Source organism: Oryctolagus cuniculus, chromosome 3 (genome assembly GCF_051225735.1).
Source record: "Oryctolagus cuniculus isolate XC-2025 breed Fujian yellow rabbit chromosome 3, ASM5122573v1, whole genome shotgun sequence".
NCBI lineage: Eukaryota > Metazoa > Chordata > Mammalia > Lagomorpha > Leporidae > Oryctolagus > Oryctolagus cuniculus.
Genome location: NC_142869.1, coordinates 70077748 through 70103895, shown reverse-complemented (window position 1 = coordinate 70103895; position 26148 = coordinate 70077748). Strand labels below are relative to the sequence as shown.

Sequence of the window (26148 nt, the reverse complement as noted above, 5' to 3'; positions counted from 1 at the left end):
CCGACAGGTAAGACAGCTGGTACTCAGTGTGGCCACGTTCGGCTTTCACACACTGCTGAAAGCGAGGCGGCAGTGACTCACACTCTGCTCCCACGGTTAATGATTCCCCACGTGGCCTTCACCTTTGACGGGCTGACTTTGAATTGACGCTCTGTAGTCTGGTGCACGCTGTCGCCGTCTGTTTCTAGAGTATAACTGGCCCTCTACTTGTCACGCCGTCTGTGTGGACTCGGCAGCCGACTTGGTGTCTAGCGCAGGGGTTTAAAAGGAAGCAGCAGCCAGCTTGAACTGCCGTCTGCTGTCGCGATGGCCCGTCCTTTGGTTTGCAGCTGTGTTCTTGGCTCTTCCTCCGTCCCTCTCCAGTCTGAGAGGTCCTAAGGGCAGGAGGCTGGCAGCAGCCCACAGCCCGTCCTGAAGCCCTGTATCATAACTTGCCTTTGCTTTGTGCCTTGAGCAACACTCTTTTCCTTTAGTCTGCATTTTAGTCATCAGAATAAACCTGCCTACTTACTACCAGAGGCTGGTAGCTGAGGGAAGGCCTACAGGCTGCATCCCAGCCCCTCGGGTCGCAAGGGAGGGTTGGCTCACACCTCCCTCCTCCGTGGTATGGGGGGGGCGGGGGCTGTGATCAGCTCGCAGCTGGGCAGGGGTGGGGAGGCTCACATCCTCCCCCACATCCAGCTGTATGGGGCCTGGGTGGGCTCCCGGCCATCCTGACTGGGCGATGGGTCTCCCCTGGTGGCCGGCTGAGGTGCTCAGGAACTTGGCCCTGACCACTGCTGTCTCAGGGGTGTTGAACTCTCATGGCCTCCAAGCAGAGACAAAGGTTGTGAACTGCACTGTCTCTCCTTGGCCTCGACTTCTATTGAGATGCAAGTAAGTTTGTGACACTGTGGGCTGCTCTTAGAGTGCCGGGAGGACTTACCGTGTGTGCCGTTTCTGTCCTAGGTCTGCCACCTCTTCCTTCCTTGCCTCCCCGCAACCTAGCTGGCATTGCGCCTCTCCCCATGCCATCCGAGTTCCTCCCGTCCTTCCCTTTGGTTCCAGAGGGCCCTTCCGCAGCCAGCTCGGGGGAGCTGCTGTCTTCCCTCCCGCCCACCGGTGACCCGCCCTCCGACCCTGTCACGACTACTGCAAAGGCAGATGTTGCCGCCTCACTCACTGTGGATGGGACACCCCCTGCTTCCAAGGCCCCCACCACTGTTGAGGACAGAGTCAGCGACTCCACCCCAGCCAGCGAGAAGCCGGTTTCCACGGTCACGGATGCAAATGCTCCTGAGTCACCTTAACTTTGAACCGTTCGTCGGCATTGGCGTGGTGTATTTATTTAACCACGGGAGCGTGTCTGGAAAAGCAGACTGTCATTAATTTCATACTAGTTTGTACCTATCTGTAGGCGTCCTGTAAATAATTATAAGGGGAAACTAAGCGAGAGGACATGGGCTTGGGTCCTACCAGGTTGGGGTGAGGCTTGTGGCCTGGGGAGGGAAATGGCGGAAAGTGCTTGTATTTTAAACAACCAAAAAGAATTGGGAGGGTGGCCCGCTGCCAGGCTTCCACTGCCGCTGCTGGGGTGTGCATCTTTGGGGACGGTGATGGCGGGGTGTGCACTAGGTTCCCTGTCCCCTTGCTGCTCCTTCCACGAGAAAATGAAATGTACTCATGCAGCATTTCTTGTATGTTGTAAACCGCTGGTGAGAATGCAGACCACCTCACTAAACTGTAAAAGGAAAAGATATCTACCTTTTGGTCTCTGTGAGTCACATCTCTATAAAGGTTTACACAAAAATTCCAACTGAAGATGTTTGTTAGAGTTCCACAGTGTGCACTATTAACTGAACATCTTTTTATTCAGCCTATACACAGATCCTTGTTTTGAGCTCTCAAAATTACTCAGACAACATTTTGTAACTGCTGCTGTTGCTTTATACGTACACACATAAAATGGCATTTACAAAAGAAATAAAGGGAATGTTGCACAGTTTTAAACCAGAAGGTGGCACTTTGTGGCTACTTCTAGTTTAGCTCTACTGGGAAAGCATCGATACAGCAATAAATGACAGTAATTTTACTCTTCTTGTGTTGCACTAAGTCACAGCTTGTCGTTGCCACATGTGCACTTGCTGCTCTCCAGTATGTCACACATCTTTTACGTTCTCATGTCTGATGTTTGCTTTCTTAGAAGTTTTCTGAGACATGGTAAGTTAACTGGAACTGATTTATGGAATGAAATTAAACGCCTCTTCTTTCCTGGTTTTTGAAGTAAGATGAAAGGTTCATGGGTTCTTGGCCAGGGCCAGTTTGAAGACGCTCACTTCCTGCCGTGACGGATGGTGCCGAGGTACAGCGTCTAACTCGCCTCTGACCAGCCTGCTGGAAAGCTGGCCCCCCGCAGCCCGGCGCTTCCCAGCGGGGCCCGGCATTGGCCAGCTTCTGGGCTAACTCCATTTCTAGAGCCATACTTGTCCTTAAAGCTAGCGATAAAAAGCTCCCATTCTAATCAAAACTTCATCAGTTTACTCTCTTAATAATTCTAGAATATTTCTTGCAGTTGACTGTATCTCTTGAAAAGGACCTTATTTATAGCCTGTAGCGAAATATAAGCATACACAATTTTTTAATTTTCTAGGACAAGAGAAAGTTGAGAAAGTTACTACTTTCTGAAATATCCTCATATCAAAAAACAAAAACAAATGTTGGGGTCAGCCTTGTAAGGTAGGAAGTAAAGATGCTGCCTGTGACACCAACATCCCACATGGGCACTGGTTCAAGTCCCAGCTGCTCTACTTCTGATCCAGCTCCCTGCTAATGGCCCAGGAAAGCAGTAGACGACAGCCCAAGTACTTGGGTCCCTGCCACCCATGTGGGAGAGCCACAAGCTTCTGGCTCCTGGTTTCGGCCTGGCCCCAACCTGGCCAGTGAATAAAAATAAATTTTTAAGAAAATATTAAGGAGATGCCTTAATGGGAAGCAAGTTGTAATTTTTAAGCTTTACACATGCTACTTAAGTGCCCCAAGTGCGGGGGCAAGCCAGAGCCAGAACTTTGAGCCCCAAACTCAATCCAGGTTTCTCACCTGGGTGGCGGGGGCCCAGTGACTTAAGCTATCACCTGCTGCCTTCAGGGTATGTGTTAGAAGGAAGCTGGGGTTGGGAGCAGAACCCAGACTAAACTTCCCTGAGGTGGGAAACACTTTAGTATTTCTCTGCTTTCTTCAGAAAAACCAGTGTGGGCCTTTATAGACAACAGAAGGTCCTACCCCGAGCCAGGTTCCAGACAGATGTAAAGATGGTGGCCTCCAAAGGAGACAGGGAGTCGCCCGCGGGGCAGGGGCTAGTGGAGATGTGGCTCCACGCCCAGCCCAGAGGTGAGGTTCCGGATGAGTGGGCAGCGCCTGCTGCACTGTGGCCAGGTTCATGGGGAGAGGCAGAGCCCGAAGTCAGTCACAACTTCTCAAAGCAGTAGTGGCTTCAACAAGAAAGTTTATTACAGGTAGTCTGAGCCTGGCCCACCCAGCGGCGGAGGCCTCGGTTCACCGTCTAGTTCTGCTGGGTATGACCATCAGCCCGAAGGAAAGCTTCGCCCAGTGCTGCGGCTCCCACCCTCTGGCCGCCGCTAGCCGAGGAGGCCGCGAATGGCTCCGCACTGCTCCTGGCACTGTCCCTACAGCGAGGCAGGGTGGAGGTGAGCGGCTGGAAGGGCACGGGGCAGAAGGGAGGGTTTTGGAGGGGTGGTATCTGCGGAGGGAGGCCCGTGTCGCATCTGAGTGCGCAGGCCGGCGCCGGCCGTGCCCGGGAGGCACGAAGGCCTCGGTGGGGAGGCCAGGCCCTGCCAGAGGAGCGGGAGCTACAGGAACGGCGAGCAAGCCCACCTGGCGGGCCGACCCCGCCGCAGTCGCGCCCGCAGGGCCTTCTCCCTCTGCTCCCTGCTCCTGAGAGCCCTTCCCAGAGGAAAGGCCGCGGCGGCCCTGCCCGAGGTCGGCGCGTCGCCCTCCGTGACCGAGGAGCGGCTCCCGGCCTAGGCCGGGCAAGGGGCAGCCCCCGGAAAGCGCTTGCTCGCTGCCCGCGCCTCGGGCCTCGCGGGAACCGAGGGGGAAGGCTGCGCGCGGCCGCCCTGCAGCAGGCCGACGCGGGGACTCGAGGGACAAGTTCCTGCCTCGGTCTCTGGGCTAACGGGTATATTTATTTTATTGTAAAACAACACGCAACTTTTTTCAACGATTTGTTTTTCTCTTCCATATAGAGTGGCCCTCGTTAGTTACCTTTTAAAGAAGGCTGGGCCTTCCCCTTTAATGATCTGCCCACCGCGCTAGGGTCGGACGGCGTCTTCGAGTGGGCTCCTGGAGTCAAGTGCGAGAGCCACGCGCCCTCTAAACGGCGCCGTTTCTCCGGCCCACGCCCGAGAGAGCCCCGCGCGCCCGTCAGGCCTCGGCCCGGGTGGCGGAGGGAGCCTCTAGGCGCGGCGTCTGGGAACAGACATTCCCGGCGCCGCCCACCGACGGGTCTCCTGCGGGTTGGAGCCCCGTCTCCTCGAAGAATGGGCGATTCACGTCACGGGCAATTATCTGACTACCGGAATAGGCCGCTGAAGGGAAGTGGGACCTAGTCCCAGGCCGGCGCCCGCCTGGGCGCCCCGGGGGAAGGGCGCCAAGGCCGGGACGGTGTGCACCTGCGACGGGGCCCAGCGCCGTGCAAAGGCCCCTGCGGAACGAGCGGAAACTGGTTCGCTCCACACAGGTTTCCTCCGAGCCGCCCTGCGCATTTCAAAATGTGAATTAATTGCCAGTATTTGAAAGTCCTGCTGTTTCAAGAGCCGCGGCGCTCTTGGCCTCGCGAGGTGCCACCGGCCGGCCCTCGGCGGGCGAGCGCCCCCTGGCGGCCTGCCCACGCCGTCCCCGGAGCCGGCGTCGTGGTGTCCACGCCGCTGCGGCCGCGGAAGGCCAGGCGGCGCTGGGGAACGCGGGCTCCCTGACATCAGGGAGCGGCGCCCACGGCGACCCAGGCCCCTCACTCCTGGGGACCCAAGGAACCCCGGTGCCGTGGTGGCCGGCGCTCAGACACTAGCCCGGGGCGTGGAAACAGTTCCCCGGCCAGGGCCTATGGCGGTGATTTCCCCTAACGACCACCGCCTCGGAATTTGCCAGCTGCGCGCCCAGGGACCCCGGAGCCGGAGCAGGCGTCGCTGGGCCCCCGAGAAGCGCTCGAGTGAGGCTGGCGGCGGTTAGGGGACCTCCCATTTCTTGTCTGGCGCACTCGCACGTCCGTATTGTCGGATTTTTTTTTTTTTTAAAGCACATGTCAATTACTTTTTAATCAGCCAAACCAATAGGATGGCTTCCACCTGGGAGCGGAGGCTCAGCCGAGAGCGAGCGTCGAGCCGCCTTGTGGTCCTGAAGCCTTTGGAGTCGCCGGCGCCCCGCCTGGACGCTGTGCGGGTCGGTGAGGGCCGTCGGCGGCCGGCCACGCACAAGGCGAGGTCCACACGGGCCGCCCCGCTGCTGAACTACCCGCGTGAAAGGCAGAAAGTGAGCGCAAACCCCTTGGCATTCTCAGGGAGCCCTGTAAAGGGCTCCAGGAGCTCAGGGCGCCTTCTGATGGTAATAAATAAGGAGCTTGGGGCCAGCGTCGTGGTGCGGCGGGCTAGGCGACTCCTTGGGAGTCCCGGCTGCTCCACTGCCGATGCAGCTCGCTGATCACGCGCCTGGGAAGGTCGTGGAAGATGGGCCTTGGACCCACGTAGGAGACCGGGATGGAGTTCCAGGCTTTGGCCTGGCCCAGCCCTGGCCGTTGTGGGCATTTGGGGAGTGAACTCGGAATGGAAATGTGTTCTCTCCCTCCACCCCATCTCTCTCTCCTTCCCTGTTGCTCTTTCAAATAAATAAGGCATTTGCCAGCTTTGGGCTCTGCCACGGTTTTGTTTTTTCTTTTCCTGGAATGACAGCCCAGAAGGAAAAAGAGCATCAAACTTCAGAGACCTTGAAATTCACCTTTTCAGGTTCAGATCTCCACCGGCAAATAGTCTGTAGCCTGCAGAAAGAGCCCGGGAGTCCTCGTCTACAAGAATTGAAGGAAGGAGCAGCAGCCTGGGGCTGCTGAGAGAAGCGTGTGCAGCCTCCAGCGCCCGCGGGAAGCCGTGGGGCCCGATCCCCTCGTGGGCAGGTGGGGCTGGAGCAGCTTCCCGCCATCCCAACCCCACCCCTGAGATCCTGGGCACCCTGATGCTGCCTTATTCCTAAAGGGGTCAGGCGAGGTAGCCTGGAGGGAACATAGAGGGAGAGGGAGAGGGAGAGAGAGAGGCTGGGATTGGTGTTACCCAGACTGCGGTGCCCAGAGAAGAAAATGGTTTCTGATTTAATACTTACGTATACATTTATTTTAACATTTTTAAAAGTTGCTTTCGATCAAGCTAAAGTAGTTCCCTTTACAAATAAACTGCTGTCGGAAACAGCAAACAGTTTGCAGTAGCATTGTGTTAACAGCAGGTGCCAAGCCCCGTGCTCGGGAAGTTTTCCTCTTCGTCCCAGTACGCAGGTGCATATTGTAGCTCAAATTGAGTCTCGGGGGCCTCTAGCTCACACCGTGGGGGAGCTTTAGGGTAGGAGCTGAACCTACGGAGGGCTGTCTGGTCCCAAGCGTCAGCTCCTCGCTTTGTGGAAACCAAGTTCGCCTTCCCGCAGGGCCTCGTGTCCTGCCCCCTGCACACGCGGAGGGGGCTCAGTCAGGGACCGGGAGGGCTCCGGAGCGGGGCCCGCAGTGCGCGCCGCGGGCCACCAGGTGGCGCCGCGAGCCTGGGAATGTCGCGCCGCGCCGGGCGCCGCGGGGTCTCCGGGACGGCCTGGCAGGGCCTCCGGGCGGGGCCGGGGCAGCCCCGAAGGTGGGAGCGCGTTTAGTGGTGTAGGGCGGCTCGGCTTCCCGGCGTCCCCTCCAGCCCAGCCGTTGAGCGGGATGGAGGATGCTGAAGAACCTCGGGGCCCTTTCACAATAAAACAAGAGTGGCAGCCCGCGAGGCTGCTGACTGGAAGACGCTACGCCGTTCGGGGGTGTGGCGCCCCGCAGCCCCCCAGGGAAGCAAGCGGAGCTGTGGGGACGCGGTGGGGTGCGGGTGCTCCCCTCCCCCTCCCTGCCCCCCACTCCCGGCCGGGCCCCCAGACTTGGAGCCGGCTGAGAAGCTCGCGGCCCCACAGGCCTGCGTGGGCAGAGCCCGGGCTAGGTCCCGGCCGCCATCCCCCTCCGCAGGGCGGCGCTTGCTGCCTCAGACCCGGGACCCGCAGCGCCTGGGGGGCGGCTGGGCTTGGACCCAGGTGTGTCTGACTCCCCAGGCCTCCGCGGTGGTTGGAACGGGCCAGCTGCGCTCGGAGGGCGGCCAGGGCCTGGGGTTCGGCCGAGCCACGCTGTCCGCTCGCCGGCTCGCCGCCCGGGCCTGCCCCGCGCGCTCCCTCCCGGAGGGGAGCCCCCTTAGCCGAGAGGCCGGTACCGAGGAGCCTGGTGGGGTCTCCGCCTGCGAGGTGGAGGCGGCTGTGGAACGGGCCAGCCGGCGGGTGCGGGAGCCGCTGCAGGCTGCGGGCAGCCAGAGCCCGGGCCGATTCCGAGGCCGGCGGCGCTGCAGGTCCGGCCAGTCGGGCGCCCTCGCCCCGTGACTTTCCTGGGAACTTAAAGGAAACGCACGAGTTTGTCCCCGGGGCAGCCCAGAGCCGCGTGGGTGCCCGTGGCCGAGCGTAGGAAGCTCCCCGGGGAGAAGCCTTACCGAGCCCGAGCGTGTGTGGGACAGAGTTTGGGCCAGGCGGGGAGGCACCTGCTCAGGAGTGAGTGCAGGCAGGGAGCTGCCTTGAGAGTGGCAGTAAAGGTCTCAAAGGCGACTCGGAGGCCTGGCGGGGCAGGAGTGGTCGGTGCAACCCCACGCTGCGTTCGGGGAGCTCCCGCAACGCCACCTGGGACCTCTTGCTCTGTGTCCAGCCTGCCAAGCACCTGGGCTCGGCGGCCGGTGACGGGGAGCGGACCCAGGCCTGGCTCGTGCTGGCCGCAGAGCTTGGCGTCGCCCACGCGCTGCTGGGTTTGCAGGCGTCCCGGTGGCTTCCGTGAAAGCCTGCGAGTTCAGGTACAGAGGTGCGGCCCTGGGAGAGGCCGCCTAGTGGAGCTGCAGGGAGACGCCAGAAAAGGAGAGCACAGGAGATACCAGCCGCGGCAGGCCTGGGAAAGCCACGGGGGAAGAGCAAGAGCCAGGGAGACGCACGGGCCTCCATGGAGGTTTCCAGGGGTATCAGGCGACCCGGGAGACCTGTAGCAGGGCAGTGCCCGGTGGAGCCGCTGAGCCCTGGGACTGCTCCGCACCCAGGATGACGGGCATGGAGCCAGAGGAGTGGATGTTTGCTCCGCGGGGGTTCTGATGCGGCCCCTCGTTGGCTGTTACCGCTGTTTGCGCGCCTCCCACTGTTGTTTCCTGAGGTTTGCCACTTGTCTGTGCTCCGGAGGGCTCACAGCTGAGCCGTGTGCCTTGCGGCTCAGGTGAGACTTCGGCCTTTTGAATCCATGTGAACTGACTTGAGACCTTGACCCTGCTGGAGATGGCATGATCATGGGTGGTTGTAGGATTGGACATGGGTCCTTTACTCATGTACGTGTTTAACCCCCCCAAGGTCATCCAGGGTGCTGAGAGGGGGGCAGTAATCCAGTGGCAGGGGGGAGGGGGTGTCCATGGGTTGTGCCCTTGGGAGGGCGCTCCTAGGAGGCAGTGGGCCCAACAGCAGCTGTGCTGGTGGGCCCTCCTCTGGCCTCACCTGAGACCGTGAGCCAAACTCACTTCCTAAGTGGCTTAGAGTGACCAAAAGCCAACACAGCAGCCTACTGCACTGCTTTAAAAAAAAAAAAAAAAAAAGTTTATTTGAAAGGCAGAGGGAGGGAGAGCAAGCAAGCTGGTTCACTCCCCAAATGGCCGCAACAGCCCAGGCTGGGCCAGGCGGAAGCCAGGAGCCTGGAACTCCATCCAGGTCTCCCACACAGGTGCGGGGGCCCAAGGACTTGGACCATCTTCTGCTGCTTTCTAGGTAGAACAGTCGGGACTCCAACCAGCGCCCACATAGAATGGCAGCATTGCAGATGTAGCTTAACCTGCTGTGCCACAACACCGGCCCCCTACATTGCTGGTAAATAGCAATTCCTTATTCACTGAGCGTGTAAGGGACAGAGGCGCACAGAGGCAGCACATCAGGGAAGGCTTTCAGGAGGAGGAGCCATCAGGGCTGCACGAGATGGACAGAGGTGGCCAGAGTGGAAGGGCGTCGCTGGCGGAGGGGAGGCATCCGCAGACCACCGGTGCTCTCCAACCACGAACAGCGGTGGCCGCTGCAGCTGGAGGAGAGGCAGGGCCTTGAATGCCGCGCCCAGGGGCCCAGGCTGTGCTGTCCCAGGGAGCCCATGAAAGGCGTTTCGTTTGGGGCAGGCGACTGCTTGCTCCTTACAAAGACTGGTGGTCTGAAAACCCTCTTTCAACAAGCAGAAAGAAGCCTTTAGCAAATGAACACAGGGTAGTCTCAGGGTGGTCTCCGCAGGGCTGGGCTGGGCTGCCGCCCCCAGCAGCAGATGTGTGGCTCAGGTGGGAAAGAGCCACCAGGCGTGGGTATCACTTGTGGCTTACGGGCCCTCACACGGCCCAGGTCTGTGGCTCACAGCAGGCACTGTGCACCTGCTGAGTCAAGTTCAGGTGAGTGCAGCCCGCCAGGTGCGCGCTCTGAGAGAGCAGCAGGCTCAGTGCGTGGATCCCTGACCGTCACCCTCTCCACACCAGGACTGGAGGGAGAGGGGCGTGGTTGGGGGAAGGTTAGAGAATGGAGCCTGGCGGGCTCCCCGCACCGCCTCACAGGGGTCTGTACTGGGGGGCCTAGGGCAGGGGCTGCTCTGCCTCCCACACCTTTCTTTCCTGCACCATGCAGCTGGGCCAGGTAAGAAACCAAGCTACAGCAGAATCCGGTCCTCAGAATCCCCGGATGCAGCACAGCTGCCCTTCTGTGAAGAACGCGGTCTCATTCATTAACCTTACAACTAAACAGCACCCCTGGAAGTCGGCCGTGGAACCGGAGGCTGTTCTTCATGGCTTTGGTCACTCCTGTCACTTCCAAGATTTTAAAATCTCCAAACACAGAAAGTGATCCGCTCACCACTGGAGCAGCTGGGAAGCAGCCGGGAGGGTGTAAAGAAACGATGAGCGCTGTGTGATGCCGCGGAGCTTTGACACTGCGGGTTTTGGAGTCAGCCAGGCCCGCTGCGAGGATTACTTACAACACGGGTGTAGGATCCAGACACCGTTTCTAAAGCCTGCAGTGCGGTTTTCCGACCTTATGACTACATGAGGATACCGCGGTCTGAGTCGTCAGCTTGGTCCCTTAAAGTTCCACGCCGGAATGCTGTTCTGAATGCGGAGGGACGCGCGCGCCTGTAACTCACGGGGCCTGCATCCCACGGTGGCGGGGGCAGCGCTGTATTGAATACGGTTTGTATCCAGGTCATCTGTGTGCGTTGCAGTTTGGTGTTCAGAGAGCTCTCAAGTTGGACGTGATTTTAAAGATTAAAAAAAAAGCGATCTGCCCACTGGAAGCATAGAGCATGTAAAATTTTATAGCATAAAATTTATAAACTTTATACATCCATAGCACATAAATGGCAGCAAACTTTAAAAAGCCCCAGCTCTGCCGCTTCACTATTTGAGCAAGCAGCCTCGGCCATCTCAGTTTATTTCCGTCTACGTAATGGACGTAATAGAGATTGTCGTGAGGGACACAAAGTGCGGGTCACGGCCTCGTGCTCCAGTGTTCCAGCGCCCTGGGCTCTCAGGGAAGCACGGCGCCCTGCAGCCACCCAGGAAGAGCCTGTCCGTGAGCCCCGTCTAACGTGATGATCTTGGGTTACACTAGCGTCATTTTGCTTAAGAGTTTCCATCTGGAATAGTGATTGTTCAGCCAGATGCAGCAACAGGCAGACGGCAAGGGCGCTGGGCTGGGGCGGGCTCGCGCCTCGCGCCTCCTCCGCGGCGGGCACTGCCCGGCTGCCTGCCTGGAGCCTGTTCACTGTAGCGGCCTCGCGCGCCAGCGCTTCAGGGTTTCCTCCAGATGAAGGCTTTCCCCGCTGCACGCAGCTTGCAAATCTGGCAGAAGCCATGAGCCACGTGCTAGCGACACAGCTGAGACCAGGAAGACCCTTTGTAGATACAGGCGGGTCCCTGTGTAAGTAGGTGGAGCAAGAGATGGTAGCTCTTGTGCAGATATCTGGAGCCTCATGGCTCCCCTGTACCATCACGTGCCGCCTCTCAGGCCCCTGACAGACTGCCTCTAGCTCTCCTCCTGTGGCCACGGGTTCCCGCGAGCGCAGACCTCGGGATACAGCAGCCTGGCCTGCCGCAGGCCCCAGGGAGCAGTGCCGGTGAGTTTCCCCGGGAAAGACACTTTGCCTGGCTCGGATTTTTGCATGATGGATGAATTTTTCTTTTAGGGGGTGAATCTGCTACTCAGGTTTATCGTAGCTTATTTAATCCCCCACTTAAGTGGGGTGGGGGATAACTTCTATACCACAAATGTTCCACACTCGGGAAACAGAAAAAGTTCTAACACTTTGATGAAGACACCCGGGCTAGGCACAGGAAAAGTTCCGTGGAGAGAACATGGACGCTTCCATTTCTGGCTTTCTCTCAACTAACACCCAGCACTCGGTAGCGCGGACAGGGCGCAGGATCTGCCATCAAAGTTCGAGCCCACGCAGGCCAGGCGTAGGTTCCGCCTTGTAGAGGCCAGGGCCAGCTTCCACTCTGGATTCTGTGGCGATTGCGAATTACTGTAGCTGTCCACGTTCCCAGCATGGTTTCATCCAACTCTGTGACCGGCTGAAGGAACCAGTTCTCATGCCAAGATGGGTGCTTTGTGTAACAGAGGGAAAGAGCTTGATGGAATCTTTTTTTTTTTTTTTTTTTTTTTTGGACAGGCAGAGTGGACAGTGAGAGAGCGACAGAAAGGTCCTCCTTTTGCCATTGGTTCACTCTCCAATGGCTGCCGCGGCTGGCGCACCACACTGATCCAATGGCAGGAGCCAGGTACTTATCCTATCCTCCACTGCACTCCCTGGCCACAGCAGAGAGCTGGCCTGGAAGAGGGGCAACCGGGACAGAATCTGGCACCCCAACCGGGACTAGAACCTGGTGTGCCGGCGCCCCAAGGCGGAGGATTAGCCTAGTGAGCCGCAGCCCTGGCCTGGAATGTTTCTATTACAAGTTCAAAACAAGTCACTGTTGCTACTTCTGTTTTGCAGTACCAGGCCATTAAAGAAACGCAGGAATGCCAGCCGTCTAATGTGGAAGCTGAGAGTTGTCCTAGGGTCACCTTTATATTTTCCAGATTTTGTTTCTGAGTATGACTTTTCCCACAGATGTGGGGGAGGAGTTGGATTTATACAGTGACTTTCCCCGTGGAAAACAAAACGTGGCTTCAGTTTCTAGTCATTAGCAGCATTAACCTCTTCTGCATGTGTCATTAGAAAGCCCATTACTTTTTCTTATAAATAAGCCCATTTGCTGTTAAAGGTTACTACTACCTTCCGTGTTAATTAAAAGAAGTACAAGAAATGCCTCAAACTGCACCTTAACACAGCTCTATTTACCTAAAGGATATTTGACTCTCAAAGAGACTACAAAACACCTACATCTTTGATGTAGTGAAAAGAAACGAAGGTACTTCAAAAAGTTCATGGAAAATTGAGTGATTTTTGGTGAAGAAACTTTTGAAGTACGTGCATATGAGGCATCTTCAAAAAGTTCATGATAAACATGCATTATGAAAAAAAAAAAACTGCATGCATGCTACAATTTTGCCCTGAGGCAACCATCTTTTAACTCCATCCTGCACACTTGGTGAAGTGTGTCACTGGATAGGAACTCCCCGTCCCTGAGTCACTCGAAGGCAGTGCCGTTCTCATTCTCCAGTGAGCAATGTGAAATGCAAGAAAACGGTGGTCAGCACTGGAAACCAAGAACATAGATTCAAAACTGAGTTCTTAACCTTTTGGTCCACTTGTATGTAGGTAGTTCACTTCAGATGAGGGAAGATTTCCATGTGTTTCAGCTAATATATAGATGAGAAGGAGAGAGGGGTCTTCCACCCGCTGGTTCACTCCCCGACTACTCACAATGGCCGGAGCTGCGCCGATCCAGAGCTAGGAGCCTCCTCTGGGTCCCCCACAAGGGTGCAGGGGCCCAAGGGCTCCGGCCATCTTCCACTGCTTTCCCAGGCCATAGCAGAGAGCTGGATCAGAAGTGGAGCAGCCAGGACTTGAACCGGTGTCCATGTGGGGTACCAGCATTGCAGGCGGCGGCTTTACCAGCTATGCCTCAGCGCCAGCCCCCCGCTTAATATATTTCCAATAACTATTCTACTGGTTAAGGCACTTTCTTGGGTTGTGGGGCATGAGATCCTCAGAAGGACAAAGGAAAGGAGAGAGCGGGAGTGGGGGGGGGGGAGGTAAATGGAGAGGTGTGGTGTTTTAGGAAATAATGCTGCTTCAAACTGACAGCCAAGTTACATAAATCCTAAAGCTGTTGCAGCATAAACTAAAACCCAGAAACTAGAACTCTACTAAGATTTAAAAACGCTGCTAAGAGCATATTTTGAATTAAATCTTTAGAGAGAACACTTGAAGGAAAATGATCAGACAGCAAATCTCAGAGCCCACGGTGGGGTTCCAGAACCTGCATACGTACTTCTAAAGGTAAGCCTACTGCTGACAAATCCAACAGCAACGTATGCATCTAAATGGACCGTGCAGTTTGCATGTACAGTGTAAAACACATCTAAACACCTGAGAATAACTGACATAACTGCACTTAATAACTAATGATGACAGCAAAACGACACAGCATACACTCTTTAAATGCTTCACTGCAACTCCACCTAGCTTCAGGCAGGAGGTGTCTGTGGAGGTGATGGTCACTGAACTGGAGGAGTTCATTTGTAGAAGGGGATGGCAGAGTGAGGAAACAAACACTCTTTATTAGAAAACAACCAAGTTATCTCGCCAACTTACAAACTCTTAAGAGTGGTTTCTGCGCTCACTCCCAACATGCACACATCGAACGAGAACTCGCACTTTATCTGCAGGAACTGTGCGCTTGACCTGGCCTCAGTAATGGCTCTGGAGAGACCCCGATTTCGCTCAGAAGGTGTCAGAGCCCAAGAGTGCCAGGCCACAGTGACTCTGAAATTAATTAGCAGTAGGCACCGATTTCCCATTTTGAGGACAATAATTACTCCCTTTTGCTCGTTAGCCATCCTGGACCTGCTGGGACACTGGCACGTCACCCCAAACCTACAGCATTTGTTTAGGACTCATGTCTTCACTCCCACTCACTGGTTCTCCTCCCACAGGCTGCACAGGCCTCCCAGGTGGGTGACAGCAACCCAACTGCAGCATCACGGCTGCTGCAGCAGGAAGCTGGAGCCAGGGGTCAGACTTGGATACCGTGAGTGTGGGAGGAGGTGTCTTAACCACTCGGCTAAAGCCAGCCTCACTTGTGTACACTTTTTGAGTACAAAATGTCATCCCAAACCCAAGTCACAGAGCAGTGTGATGCTATGGCTTGTTTTCCTCCATTTCTGCATCTGACACCAGCAGGCAGGCATCGATTAGGCAGCAATACAGTGGGTGAGGTGGTGATCTAAGTCTATACTATTGATTCAGCCTCAGGTAGATCTAACATCCATTTTATTCCTCAGCAAAATCTTAAAACTAGGCATTTTCTTTGAATTCAGGACTTTAACAGTTACTTTGAACTTTAGGATTCAGAAAGATGAAAATTCAAACAAAACTAGAAAAATGCGCGGGCAGCACCTAAAGCACTCAAGTACTGCTAACACTTCATTACTGCGTCAGTATTTTTTTACAGGATTTCTATCTTAATCTACAGAGGAACAGGTATAGCCCTCAAGCCACTCCTGATAATGCTAAGTGTTACTCACCCCGGATTAGCGTTGATAATGGTTATTAGTATAACTTAACAGCTTGAAACAACATTTTATACTTGTCTTGAAGTATACTTAAAAGAATTTATTCAGCTGATTCTTAAGTAAAGGAGCTAAGACAGTCAATATCCTAAATCTTGAAAGCTCCTTCTGATGTGATTTTCATAGTCTTTACACTTTAACTGTCATTGTTTATTACTGTTTTGGCTACATTCTCTACAATTTCAGCAGCATCTTAGACAATGTGTCTATGTACAATGAAAAAACAAAATGGCTTGCAACATCAGAAATAAGAGCCACAGTTAAACTGTACAATATTAAGGAGCACTGGTGGTGAGTATAGCCTCCTTTTTCGGCAACATGGACAGCTTACAGGTAAGCATCACAGATATGACGAAGAAAGAAATCCTTAGAGAAGTGAAAAAACAGCATCCTGAAAAAGATTGGTTTCTACCACACAAGGCAGCTGGAAAATGTTCACATTTTAACAAATCTGTACAAACCACAAGAAACTTGTTTATGGGACCATTACCCCACCTTGCTGATAAGAACCTTCTAGAAATGTAGAGTAACCACGAACAATTTATAAATCTAGTATCTATGTGCTCCACAGCCCTAGAACCCAAGAAACTGATCTAAAGAACTCAGTATGTTCAACATGGATCATTTTTACATGCCTTGATTGTTAATGAAAGCCTGCTTTTAATATCTCGATGACGTACAGTCAACTTGCACCTTCAAGGAGCTCATTCAATTTTTTAGCAAAGAAGCAACGTCATTTAGCAGCAATTAAAGCGCCTTCAAGAAGACTTAAAAAAAATACAATATCCAATTAGAAAAGCCATATTTTTAAACATTTGTACAAGAATAAGCTGCTGAAACTTAGTAATTGAAATATGACATCTGTACAGTAATTTACAATAGAATGAGAAGGGAATTTATCATTATCCTGCATAGAACTAGTCTGCATTTGGTTACATACTGTCACTTGTGTTGATGAACAAGGCCTGGTAACAAAAGGAAAAATACCTGTTAACAATTCAAACATGTTGAAGACACTGGAGATGTTACAATTTAGTGAATTCAACTGATTTCCAAACAAGCAGCTAATTTTGTCAAAGGTGTGAAGTATCTAGGAATAATAGCTCTCCCTTTAATATAACCAGTGAAAAAAAAGGACATGTGATTTTCGAGGTACAACTTGGTAAGAGCCAGAACAGGCAAATGACAAAGCCTAACTTTGTCCAAAGATTCTAAGTCTCGCATTCTGTATTATAAAACACAACTGTCACTGTCATTCAGTTCTTACTTTGGTTTCAGCAGGTTAACTGCCGAATGCTGAAGAATGTATCCAGGCACTGTAGTTCTTGGGTTAGAAATATGTCTCATATTTTTTTCCATGTGTTTTTAAATAATGAAAAACTACCCTTCATATTAGAACTCTCTAGTAACAATCAAATGTATTTAAGTATTATAAACGTTATTTACAATGTTCCCCCAAATAAACAAGAAAGCCCATTTCTCTTGTGTCTTAGCGTGGTCTTCCTGTCTCGGTGCAACAGGCCGTCATCCTTCATTCATCATTCACGATCCACTCATACAAATGACGCTCTGAAGAACTTCAGATCATAAACAGTTCTTAACCATGTCCTGCGTACAAACGAAAACAACACTCAAATGCTCTCAACCTCAAGTGTGCATCTGGAAGCGTTTCAAAGATCTCATGCCAATTTTGGAGGAAAGTCAGTAAGTAATTATGCTGGAAGAAGGGGGCGTCGGGGATGCTGTCAGCCCAGCCATGTGTAAGTTTCCTGAAGAATTTGATCTTCTCATGTGTGGGAGAAGATATGGGTCATTTGCCAGTTGGTGCACATCGAATCGATCTTCTTTTCGGTATGCCAAACACCGTCTTATAAAGGCCTTAAAAAAACAATTAAAATATTTGTCCCTGTAAATACCAATCCACTGATTACTACAGAAGGGTGGACATCTTTAAGAGAAAGTTGAAGCATTAATTTTTTTTGCAGCAATAAAATTAAGCTTTCTACTTTATAGTCTCAAGTATTGCTATAGCTGAATTTATTGCTGCAAAGCTGCATTTTATAAAATTCAGAAAAGTTTTTCTAGCATTTCTCTTCTGCTAAATAATCATCCCACCCTCATGCCATTTTGCTGTCAGTTCAATCTGGCAAAGGGTTAAGACAGCATCTTTAGCAGTATTTTTTCCTACTGAACATAAAGACAGTCTCTGAAGTGACTGTTGCATTAGGGTGAGGCTGCATCACTGCAATCTTGAAGAAGCTAAGAGAATGCAATTATTAATCTCCACAAACCAGTTTTACATACAAAGGGTCTTCAGAAATCATAGAAAATGGGGATTATGAGAAAAACATGAATTTCAGATTTTTGTGCATCAAAATAAACTCATAATTTAATTCCATTTTCCATCAACTTTCCTTCCTTGACAACGGCTATCAGAAACAATCTTTACTGAAGTAACGCATACTTTTAGAAGAATACATAAAATGTATGTTAATTGGCAACAGATCAAGGAAAAGAGCTTTATCAGAACAACCTAAGTCTGACTACCCTAACATAGTTGAGTTTTGCTTGTTCTATGCATATGTAAATGAAGTCTGGCTTATTATTTTTAAAGACTTGCTTTATGTGAAATGCAGAATTACGGTTTTTTCCTCTCACTGGTACACTCCTCAAATGCCCACAACAGCCAGGAGCTGAGAACTGCGTCTGGGTCTCCTACCTGAGTGGCAGGAACCCAAGTACTGGAGCCATCACAGCATGAAGCGGCAAGGCTCAAACTGGCACTTGATGTGGCAGGCATTCCAAGCAGTGGCTTAACCTACTATGCTACAATGCCTACCTACATGCCTGGCTTGTTTTACTCAGTACTGTATCTGAGATTAAATTTTTTTTGGTGGTGGGGGCAACATAAAATTTTCTCAAGGGATAACTGTTTCCCTTTTTTGTAGAAAAATAGGTAAAGTATTATGTACCTCCTTTGCTTTAAAATTAGAAGTTAAATTTCCCTAGCTATTATCATTTTATCGTGGTTAGCTGACCACTATGTATAAAAAATGCCCACACCAGGTTAGGTGAAGTCCTTGACAAGCGACTTCTTAATGTTCATGGAAAAATGGAATTAGGATAAAATTGGTGAAATCCATGCAGGTATGTTTTAATGCACGTGGAAACCTGATGTCCACCTCTTTTGCCTCCCTGGATTCCAGAACAAATCAGCAGCCCACATCCTTGCACTAGCAATTTCTGTTGTATTACTTACTGTGTTACAAACACAATTCATGAAACTTATTTATATAAATTTAATACCTTGGCTTCACTGCTTACAACTGGTTTTACAGGGAATTGAACTTCTGTGGCTTTTAATATTGTATTTTCTTGAAGAATGTCTTGTTGAGATTGATTGTGACCAAATGGCTTTTAAGAAAGGGAAAAAGATATTGAGAAATTAATCTCACAAAATATTTAAACAGACATACAGCATCACTGAAGCTCTAAAATCCTGTCCTCAGTTATTTGGAAATAGGTAAGTATTTTCACAGAAACAAAATTACAATGGACAGCAGGCAAAGACTATGAAATTCCAACATCGAAGAAGCAGAATAATGCTGTGGCAATGTAAGTAAATTAAGGTAAAAGCAGGAAATTAAGCTTCAAATGTATTCTGAATACATAAAAATAAGAGCTCAGGCCTTGGAGAGCGGAGGCCTGGGTTCTGCCTTCCCATGCTGTGCACGATGAAGAGTGGAGTGGTACAGGGACTACACGTGTGTGGCCACCTGTACCTTATGCTCTCTATAAAAAGCAATGAAGGAGTGTGGTGCTTCTCGCTGAGGACGCACACACCCCAGGCCACACCGCGAGTGTGCAACGAGGGGGAGACTCTTGTCTTCTGGTCGCAGAAAAGGTTGGCACTTTTAATAGTTCATTCTTTTCCTTAAAAAGCCACCAGTAGAATGATTCTCATGCACATTTTAGGAGGAAAAGCTTTCCTCGGAAGGCTCTGAACTTGCCTTTAAGAGGGGAAAATACAACTCACCTTCCTTCCGTAAAGACACTGAAAGAAGATGACTCCGACCGACCACACATCAACCTTGTTGGAAATCTTTGGTGGCTCTTTTCCAACTACAAAGCACTCGGGAGGTAAATACCTACAGTTTTGGGGGTAGAAAAGGAAAAGGCACCACTGAAGAGCTTCCAAGGCAGTCTAAGTCTCGGCACAGACGTTTTACCCCCTTGAATCAATGAGGACTCTCACTCAGATTCCAAATCTGAGTCAAAACATAGCCACATTAGGACACTGTAAATAGGAACCCTCTCCAGGCCCGTCAACCTCCACTCAGACAAGGCAGTCCCCTCCTACAGGATACATCTGATCACGTGGTTCAACAAGCTGCACAGCACTCCCACTCTCACATAACCTCGTGTCCGTCACATAAAACCCATCCTCTTCAAAAAACAATATACATTTCCAAAATCTATCACTACCTTCCCCCACCATAAGAACCCATATCAGTCTGTCAAAGCAGCTCGCTTGCTTGCTGTGTGCCTCTCTGAATCTCTGCCACCCCACTTCCCTGGGTGAGCATCTTTGCCCCTGCAAGTCTTCCCTGCTCCTCCTGTTAGGACACAGGGGTGTGGTGCCTGCCTCGCTCTGCTCACTGCACTGTTTCAAGCACTAGCAGTGTCTGAGAAAATGCTACTTATACCTCAGAAACTTAGAAAAGCTAAAAATCTTGGAAAGGAATAATGCAGCTAAATGGGGATCTATTCTATGTAAACTGTTCTACACTCACTCTGGAGGCTCACTGAGATGGCAGCAGGATCCTTAGGCCTCTCTGAAGCAGAACCAATGACCAAAAAGTCACTTGTGATGCGAATGCTCTCCTACCTCCAATATCAAGTAGAAACTCCAAGTTAGATGTATAATTTGTGTAGGTATAGGTGTGACTGAATGACGCATACTATCTCTCCAGGCTAAAAGGTATAAGCTAGAAAAGCAATTGTAGGAACAGATGGCAAAAACATTTGGAAAAGTAAGTCCACTACTTCTTAGTGAATAATTACATTTGAGACCAGAGAGTGACAGACCAGACTGAGTTTCTTCTACTTGATACAAATACCTATAGTTTCTGGGAATGAAAGATAACTCCTTCTTGCACAGCTCCTAACATAAACCTCTGAGTCTCATGCCCTCCTGTAAGAGGGCAATTTCTTGTGCCGCCCACATTAGCAAAGGCCTGCGGACATTCAGAATGTGGTGCTCGAGCTGTCTTCCCTGGGGGCCACGGTTCTACCAAGATGTAGACTACTGACTGACAACGTTGATGACTAATTTGAATTATAATTTCACCAGTATGGGGGAAAATCTACATTATCTTATCCATATTCCTAGGAAATGCCACAAGCAGAATCTGAAACTTTAAAATCAACTCCTGTTTCTGGAAAATAAAATCTATACAGACCCATGGCATTTTATGGAACTGGTGACTGTGAGCTCAGACTGCCTATGTAAAAACTGTTCTGGAAACACAATCCTGTTCAGTGAAGCTGGGTATGCTTATTTCTCTTTCATTAAAATTTCATTTCATTTCCTAAGCTAATTTACTCAGAGTAGTCTGAAAATTCACACCAATATAGTTTTTGTCAACACCTAGGTACTCTGAAGGGATGATATCCATTTACATACATATCATTATATATGAAGTCTTTGAAAATCAAGTCCAAAGACCAAGCATATGCCAAATTTATCCCATCTATGATCAACAAAATATTGTGTCCCACAAAAACTATAGCTATTAAAACCTCTACAGAGAAGGTTTGATGGGTTTGCTTGGAATAATTTAAAATTTCAGTATTTAGATTCATAGTAGACACGATTCTAACACTGTAGAAGAAAAATCCATCAGTTCTCCATCAGAATTTCTGGCTGACAGGTACTCAAGGTACTGGTTAATGTCAAGTTTAGACGCTCTCTAGTTTGCTAATACTTGTGGTTAAGCACAGACGAGAAAGGAAGACTCCAGCTCAAAGGCTACATGTAAATACTCATAAAAACAATGGCACCAGGTAACTCTTACCAGTAAGTGCCTGCCCCTTGGGAAGTGAGATCCATTCCATCTACACCATAGCTGTCGTCATCCATAATCTTGGACAGCCCAAAATCAGTGATTTTGATTTCTCCACATGCTGTCCCATCCACCAGAAGGATGTTTCCTAAGAATAAAATACAAAGTTTTTAAAATGACACCGTAAAAAAATATTATTTTTACTATTTTACCTTTGAGAGGTAAATATTTAAAATGTGGTGATGTAATAAATCAACTTTTAATTCTATTAGCAATCCCACTGAAGTTTTAAAAACTAAAAAAGCCATTTTTAAGGTAACTTATGGTTTTTAGAGATTATATGAGTTATTTGATGCATTAATTACCTGGCTTAAGATCATAATGTATAATAGGGGGTTTGATCTCATTGAGATATCTTAGTGCATTCACAATCTGCATTACAATAGATCTAGCTTCCTTCTCAGACATTAATTTGTGTTGCTTCAGATAGAAATCCAAGTCATTGCCTTCACAGTATTCTAACACTGTACAAAATCTGTAACAGAGAAGAAAAAAAATTAGACATAAATATTATCCAGTAATTCAGAGTCACAATGGAGAATACTCCATTGACCATCATAGGATAGGAAAAGCAGAAGCAAATCCATCATTTCTTCTTATATATTTAATTTGCAAGACAGAGAAAGAGATCTTATATCTACTTGTTTGCTACCCAAATGCCTGCTAAATAAAGCCAAGAGCCCAGAATTTATTAGGGTCTCCCACATGGGTTCCAGGGACCTAGTTAGTTGAGCCATCACGTGCTACCTCCTTGGGTGCACATTAGCAGGAAGCTGGAATTGGAAGCAGAGCTTGGACTCGGGCCCAGGCACTCCAAAACAGGACGTGGGCATCCCCAGCAGCATCTTCTTTTTTTTTTGGGGGGGGGGGGATGCTTTTTTTTTAATTTAATAAATATTAATTTACAGAGTACAACTTTTGAATGATAGTGGCTTTTTTCCCCATAACCTCCCTCCCACCCGCAACCATCCCATCTCCCACTTCCTTTCCCATCCCATTCTTCATCAAGATTCGTTTTTCAATTATCTTTATATACAGAAGATTAACTTACTATATACTAAGTAAAGATTTCAACAGACTGCACCCACTCAGACACACAAAGTATAGAGTACTATTCGAGTAGTAGTTTTACTGTTAATTCGCATAGTACAACACATTAAGGACAGAGATCCTACATGGGGAGCAGGTGCACAGTGACTCCTGTTGATTTAACAATTGACACTCTTATTTATGACGTCAGTAATCACCCAAGGCTCTTGTAATGAGCTGCCAACGCTATGGAAGCCTCTTGAGTTCGTCAACTCCGATCTTATTTAGACAAGGCCATAGTCAAAGTGGAAGTTCCTTCCTCCCTTCAGAGAAAGGTACCTCCTTCTTTGATGGCCCGTTCTTTCTACTGGGATCTACTTGCAGAGATCTTTCATTTAGGTCTTTTTTTCCTGCCACAGTGTCTTGGCTTTCCATGCCTGCGAAACTCTCATGGGCTTTTTAGCCAGATCCGAATGCCTTAAGGGCTGATTCTGAGGCCAGAGTCCCAGCAGCATCTTAACTGTTGCAGCCAGTGCCCACCCCAAATATTTCATGCTTCACTTACGTGTCTGTATCCAAGGAGAAATAATCATAGAGTTTAACTATTCTGGGGTGATCCAGTTCTTTGTGTATTCTATACTCTCTGCAGGCATGTCTACAAGAAGAGAGAGTGTTAATTCTCCACGATCATTCCAAATTCAACCAATAAACCATAAAGTGTTGATATTTACTTGTGGTAGTTTTCTTTTTTCTCATCTCTCCAGCTTTTATTAAGCTGATGGATCTTCACAGCAGCATATCTTTGTTCATAAAGGTCAAAAGCCTGGAATTCAAGGCAAAAAAAAAAAAAAAAAAAGTTATGACCAAAGACCAACTGAGTAGCTGAAGAGACGTCCTTATTTTAGTGATGGCTTTTGCCATAAATATGGGATTAGAATAGACAGTAATTTTTAATGATCATTTCTACTGAGACTATACACCGCTCACATTATCAGAAATAAGACACAAACTCCAGAGTGACAGAAAACCCAAACGTAGATTTTCACATTCAAGTTTTATAAATGTCATATATATCAAGATAAAATAATAAAGCAATTATTTGTTTTTAATATGGACCTGCTCCTCTGTCTGGCAGTTCCAGCACACAGCCAGGAAAACAGATGGCTGTAATGCTTCCCCAAAAATTGTTGTTAATGCTTATTATTTTAATCTACTTGAAAGAATGGAGAAAGAAAGAACTCAATCTTCCATCTGCTGGTTCACTCTCCAGATGCCAACAACAGCTGGGGCTGGGCCAGGCCAACACCAGGAGCCAGAATTTCATTCTGGTTTCCCATGTAGGTGGAAGGGGCCTAAGCACTTGAGCCATCATCTGCTGCCTCCTGAGATACACATTAGCAGGGAGCTGGATCACAAGTGGAAGAACTGGGACTCTAAATGGCTCAATATGGGCTTTTGTGCCACAATGCTCACCCAAGTAATGCTTTTTTTGGAGGGTTGGATAACCTTTTAAAAGATATTTTCCTGGGGCCGGTGCCGTGGCACAGTGGAGCAGTGGGTTAACACCCTGGCCTGAAGCGCCGGCATCCCATATAGGTGCTGGTTCTAGTCCCCACTGCTTTTCTTCCAATCCAGCTCTCTGCTATGGCCTGGGAGAGGAGTGGAGGATGGCCCAGGTCCTTGGGCCCCTGCGCCTGCATGGGAGACCCGGAAGAAGCTCCTGGCTCCTGGCCCAAGATCAGCGCAGCTTTGGCTGTTGCAGCCATTTGGGGAGTGAACCAGCGGACAGAAGACCTTTCTCTCTGTCTCTACCTCTCCCTGTAACTCTACCTCTCAAATAAATAAATAAATCTTCAAAAAAAAAAAAAAAAAAAGATATTTTCCTAGCAACCACCAGCCCCCAACTTTTTTCACTTTTGAAAATTAAGTTCCTAACAATTTTGCAGCTGTTGAAAAAAAATTCTGCATTGTTATTATGAAACTGTTTTAACATACCCAAACATAGAATAGTATAATACACTCTTATGAACTCACCATCCAGTTTCAAAAATTATAAATGTTTTGTCCTTATTTCATTTACTTCCTACTACCCATGCTTCTATCAGCCCCGGGATTATTTTTAAAACAAATCTCACTCACAAATTTTCCAGCGTCTCTAAGAGATAATAAAGCCTAAAGGAAAAAGCCATTATCACACCCAACTACATCCATAATTTCTTAATCTCATCTCATACCCAACCTGTCTCCAAATTTCCCTGGTTATCTCAAAGGATTAATCCTGAATGCCATTAGATTTAACCCACTGTGATTTAGATACAAAAGTGCCCCTTTAAAAACTTAAAAGCTTACGTATTTAGTGAAAGAAATCTCCAATCTCCACTGCCCCCCCCCAATCAATTTAACCTAAAGCGACTGCTTTGCTACAGAATTATAAAGCATGCAGTCAGACATGATATAGGATGCAGTAGTTAAGAATATTATCTCTGGAGTCAAATGAACTTATCAGCTGGCTGCCTCCGTGCTAAGAGACATGTCTCTTAAGTCTCAGTCTTACTGAATTACAGTTGCTAAGAGGATTAAATGGGGTAAAGCATAAAAAAGTGTTCAGAATTAATACATGCCTCATAGTAAATATCCAATAAAGAATAGCTAATTGCTTTACTATTAGTAGCTGTTAAATTTAAAGAAACAGAATTTTAAAAAAGTAGTATTTAAGACAAAAAGCAAAGGAGCTTAATAAGGATAAAATTCATAGGCAATCACAAAGCACAACCAAAGGAGAAATCTAAATATATTCCCAACAAAAAGTTACCATAAGTGTATACAGGTTATAGTATATTATGTACAATGCATTTTCCTCCCAACATTAGTTAAGAATGGCTGGCTTTTTCCCTAAAGACTGTATTACTATCTGTAATCCAATAGTAATCATACAGCAACTGGTTCAGATTCTTCTACCCTAATGTAAGATGAAAGTTCTTATTCCTTGACTTATAACTTGCTTTTTTATTTCCCAATGCAATGGGCAATCATGAAAGGGGTTGAAAAGAAATGTTACTAACCTTTAGGTGGGTATAAAGTTCAAGTCGGCATATTTTCTGATTTCTACAAAAAAAGTCTACCCACCCCCAGGGCTACAAACAGCTCAAGTAGCCCTAGGCAGCAGCAGAGGGCAGTCCCAAAAGCCTGGGACAGGCCTAAGCTCAGCAACTTTGCAGTGAGCCGATGCTAACTATAATTTTGGTGACTCTTAGATCCAAATTAGTTTTTTAAAAAATTTATTTATTTATTTGAAAGGCAGAGTTACAGAGAGGCAGAAGCAGAGAGAGAGAGACAGACAGACAGACAGACAAAGAGGTCCTCCATCCACTGGTTCACTCCCCAGATGGCCGCAATGCCCGAAGCCGCACTGATCTGAATGAAGCCAGGAGCCAGGAGCTTCTTCCAGGTCTCCCACAGGGGTGCAGGGGCCCAGGGATTTGGGCCATCTTCTACTGCTCTCCCAGGCCATAGCAGAGAGCTGGATTGGAAGTGGAGCAGCCAAGACTTGAACAGCACCCATATGGGATGCTGGCACTGCAGGCGGCAGCTTTTACCCACTACACCACAGCACCAGCCCCCAAATTAGTTTGAAATCCAAGGTGGATGATCATATTTTTCCCTACCTTGTGGTCTTAAGCTAACTTCCAACACTAAGTGCCTCGGGATGAACTAAATCAGAGAAACAGGAATTGGAAGAGCTCAAAGATCACTCTTGAGGAGAGGAGGCCCCATGATGCCTATTGCTTGTCCAAGTTAATAAAACAAAAATAGTTCATGGTTGACCCAAGATAAGAATTGAAGTTCTTTGAATCCAAATCCCGTCATTGTCCCCAGAATTAGAACTAGAAACCAGTAAATCAGAAAGGCACATTCCTTGGTAAACTGAATCAAGATTTCCAATAATTTTATTAATTTATATTAC

At 49.1% G+C, this 26148-nt stretch overlaps 3 protein-coding genes across 5 annotated transcripts in view; 1 reads left to right on the top strand and 2 right to left on the bottom strand.

Annotated features, from left to right (window-relative positions):
* Nucleotides 1-2071, top strand: part of GORASP2 (golgi reassembly stacking protein 2) — a 33888-nt gene extending 31817 nt beyond the window's left edge. Inside the window, exon 10 of the mRNA XM_002712278.6 lies at nucleotides 949-2071. Coding sequence (XP_002712324.3) covers nucleotides 949-1289 — 341 coding nt within the window. The 3' untranslated portion in view covers nucleotides 1290-2071. The remainder of the gene's footprint in view (nucleotides 1-948) is intronic.
* Nucleotides 2072-7116: 5045 nt separating this feature from the next.
* Nucleotides 7117-8572, bottom strand: LOC149127387 (uncharacterized). Its single transcript, XM_089328631.1, has 3 exons — nucleotides 8406-8572; nucleotides 7743-8081; nucleotides 7117-7647 (listed from the first exon to the last, which is right to left on the bottom strand). The coding sequence occupies exons 1-3, from the start codon at nucleotides 8570-8572 to the stop codon at nucleotides 7251-7253; spliced, it is 903 nt and encodes a 300-aa protein (XP_089184757.1). The 3' UTR covers nucleotides 7117-7250.
* Nucleotides 8573-14714: 6142 nt separating this feature from the next.
* The window catches only part of TLK1 (tousled like kinase 1), a 153496-nt gene continuing 142062 nt past the window's right edge, over nucleotides 14715-26148 (bottom strand). For all 3 annotated transcript variants that reach the window (XR_016230817.1, XM_002712279.6, XM_070070707.2), the window contains 7 exons: nucleotides 22916-23007; nucleotides 22750-22839; nucleotides 21461-21630; nucleotides 21108-21243; nucleotides 19067-19178; nucleotides 18337-18444; nucleotides 14715-16908 (listed from right to left, as the gene is read on the bottom strand). Coding sequence is in view for 2 of the 3 variants with exons in the window: in XM_002712279.6 (XP_002712325.1) it covers nucleotides 16732-16908; nucleotides 18337-18444; nucleotides 19067-19178; nucleotides 21108-21243; nucleotides 21461-21630; nucleotides 22750-22839; nucleotides 22916-23007 (885 nt within the window). In the remaining variant the exon portion in view is untranslated. The remainder of the gene's footprint in view (nucleotides 16909-18336; nucleotides 18445-19066; nucleotides 19179-21107; nucleotides 21244-21460; nucleotides 21631-22749; nucleotides 22840-22915; nucleotides 23008-26148) is intronic.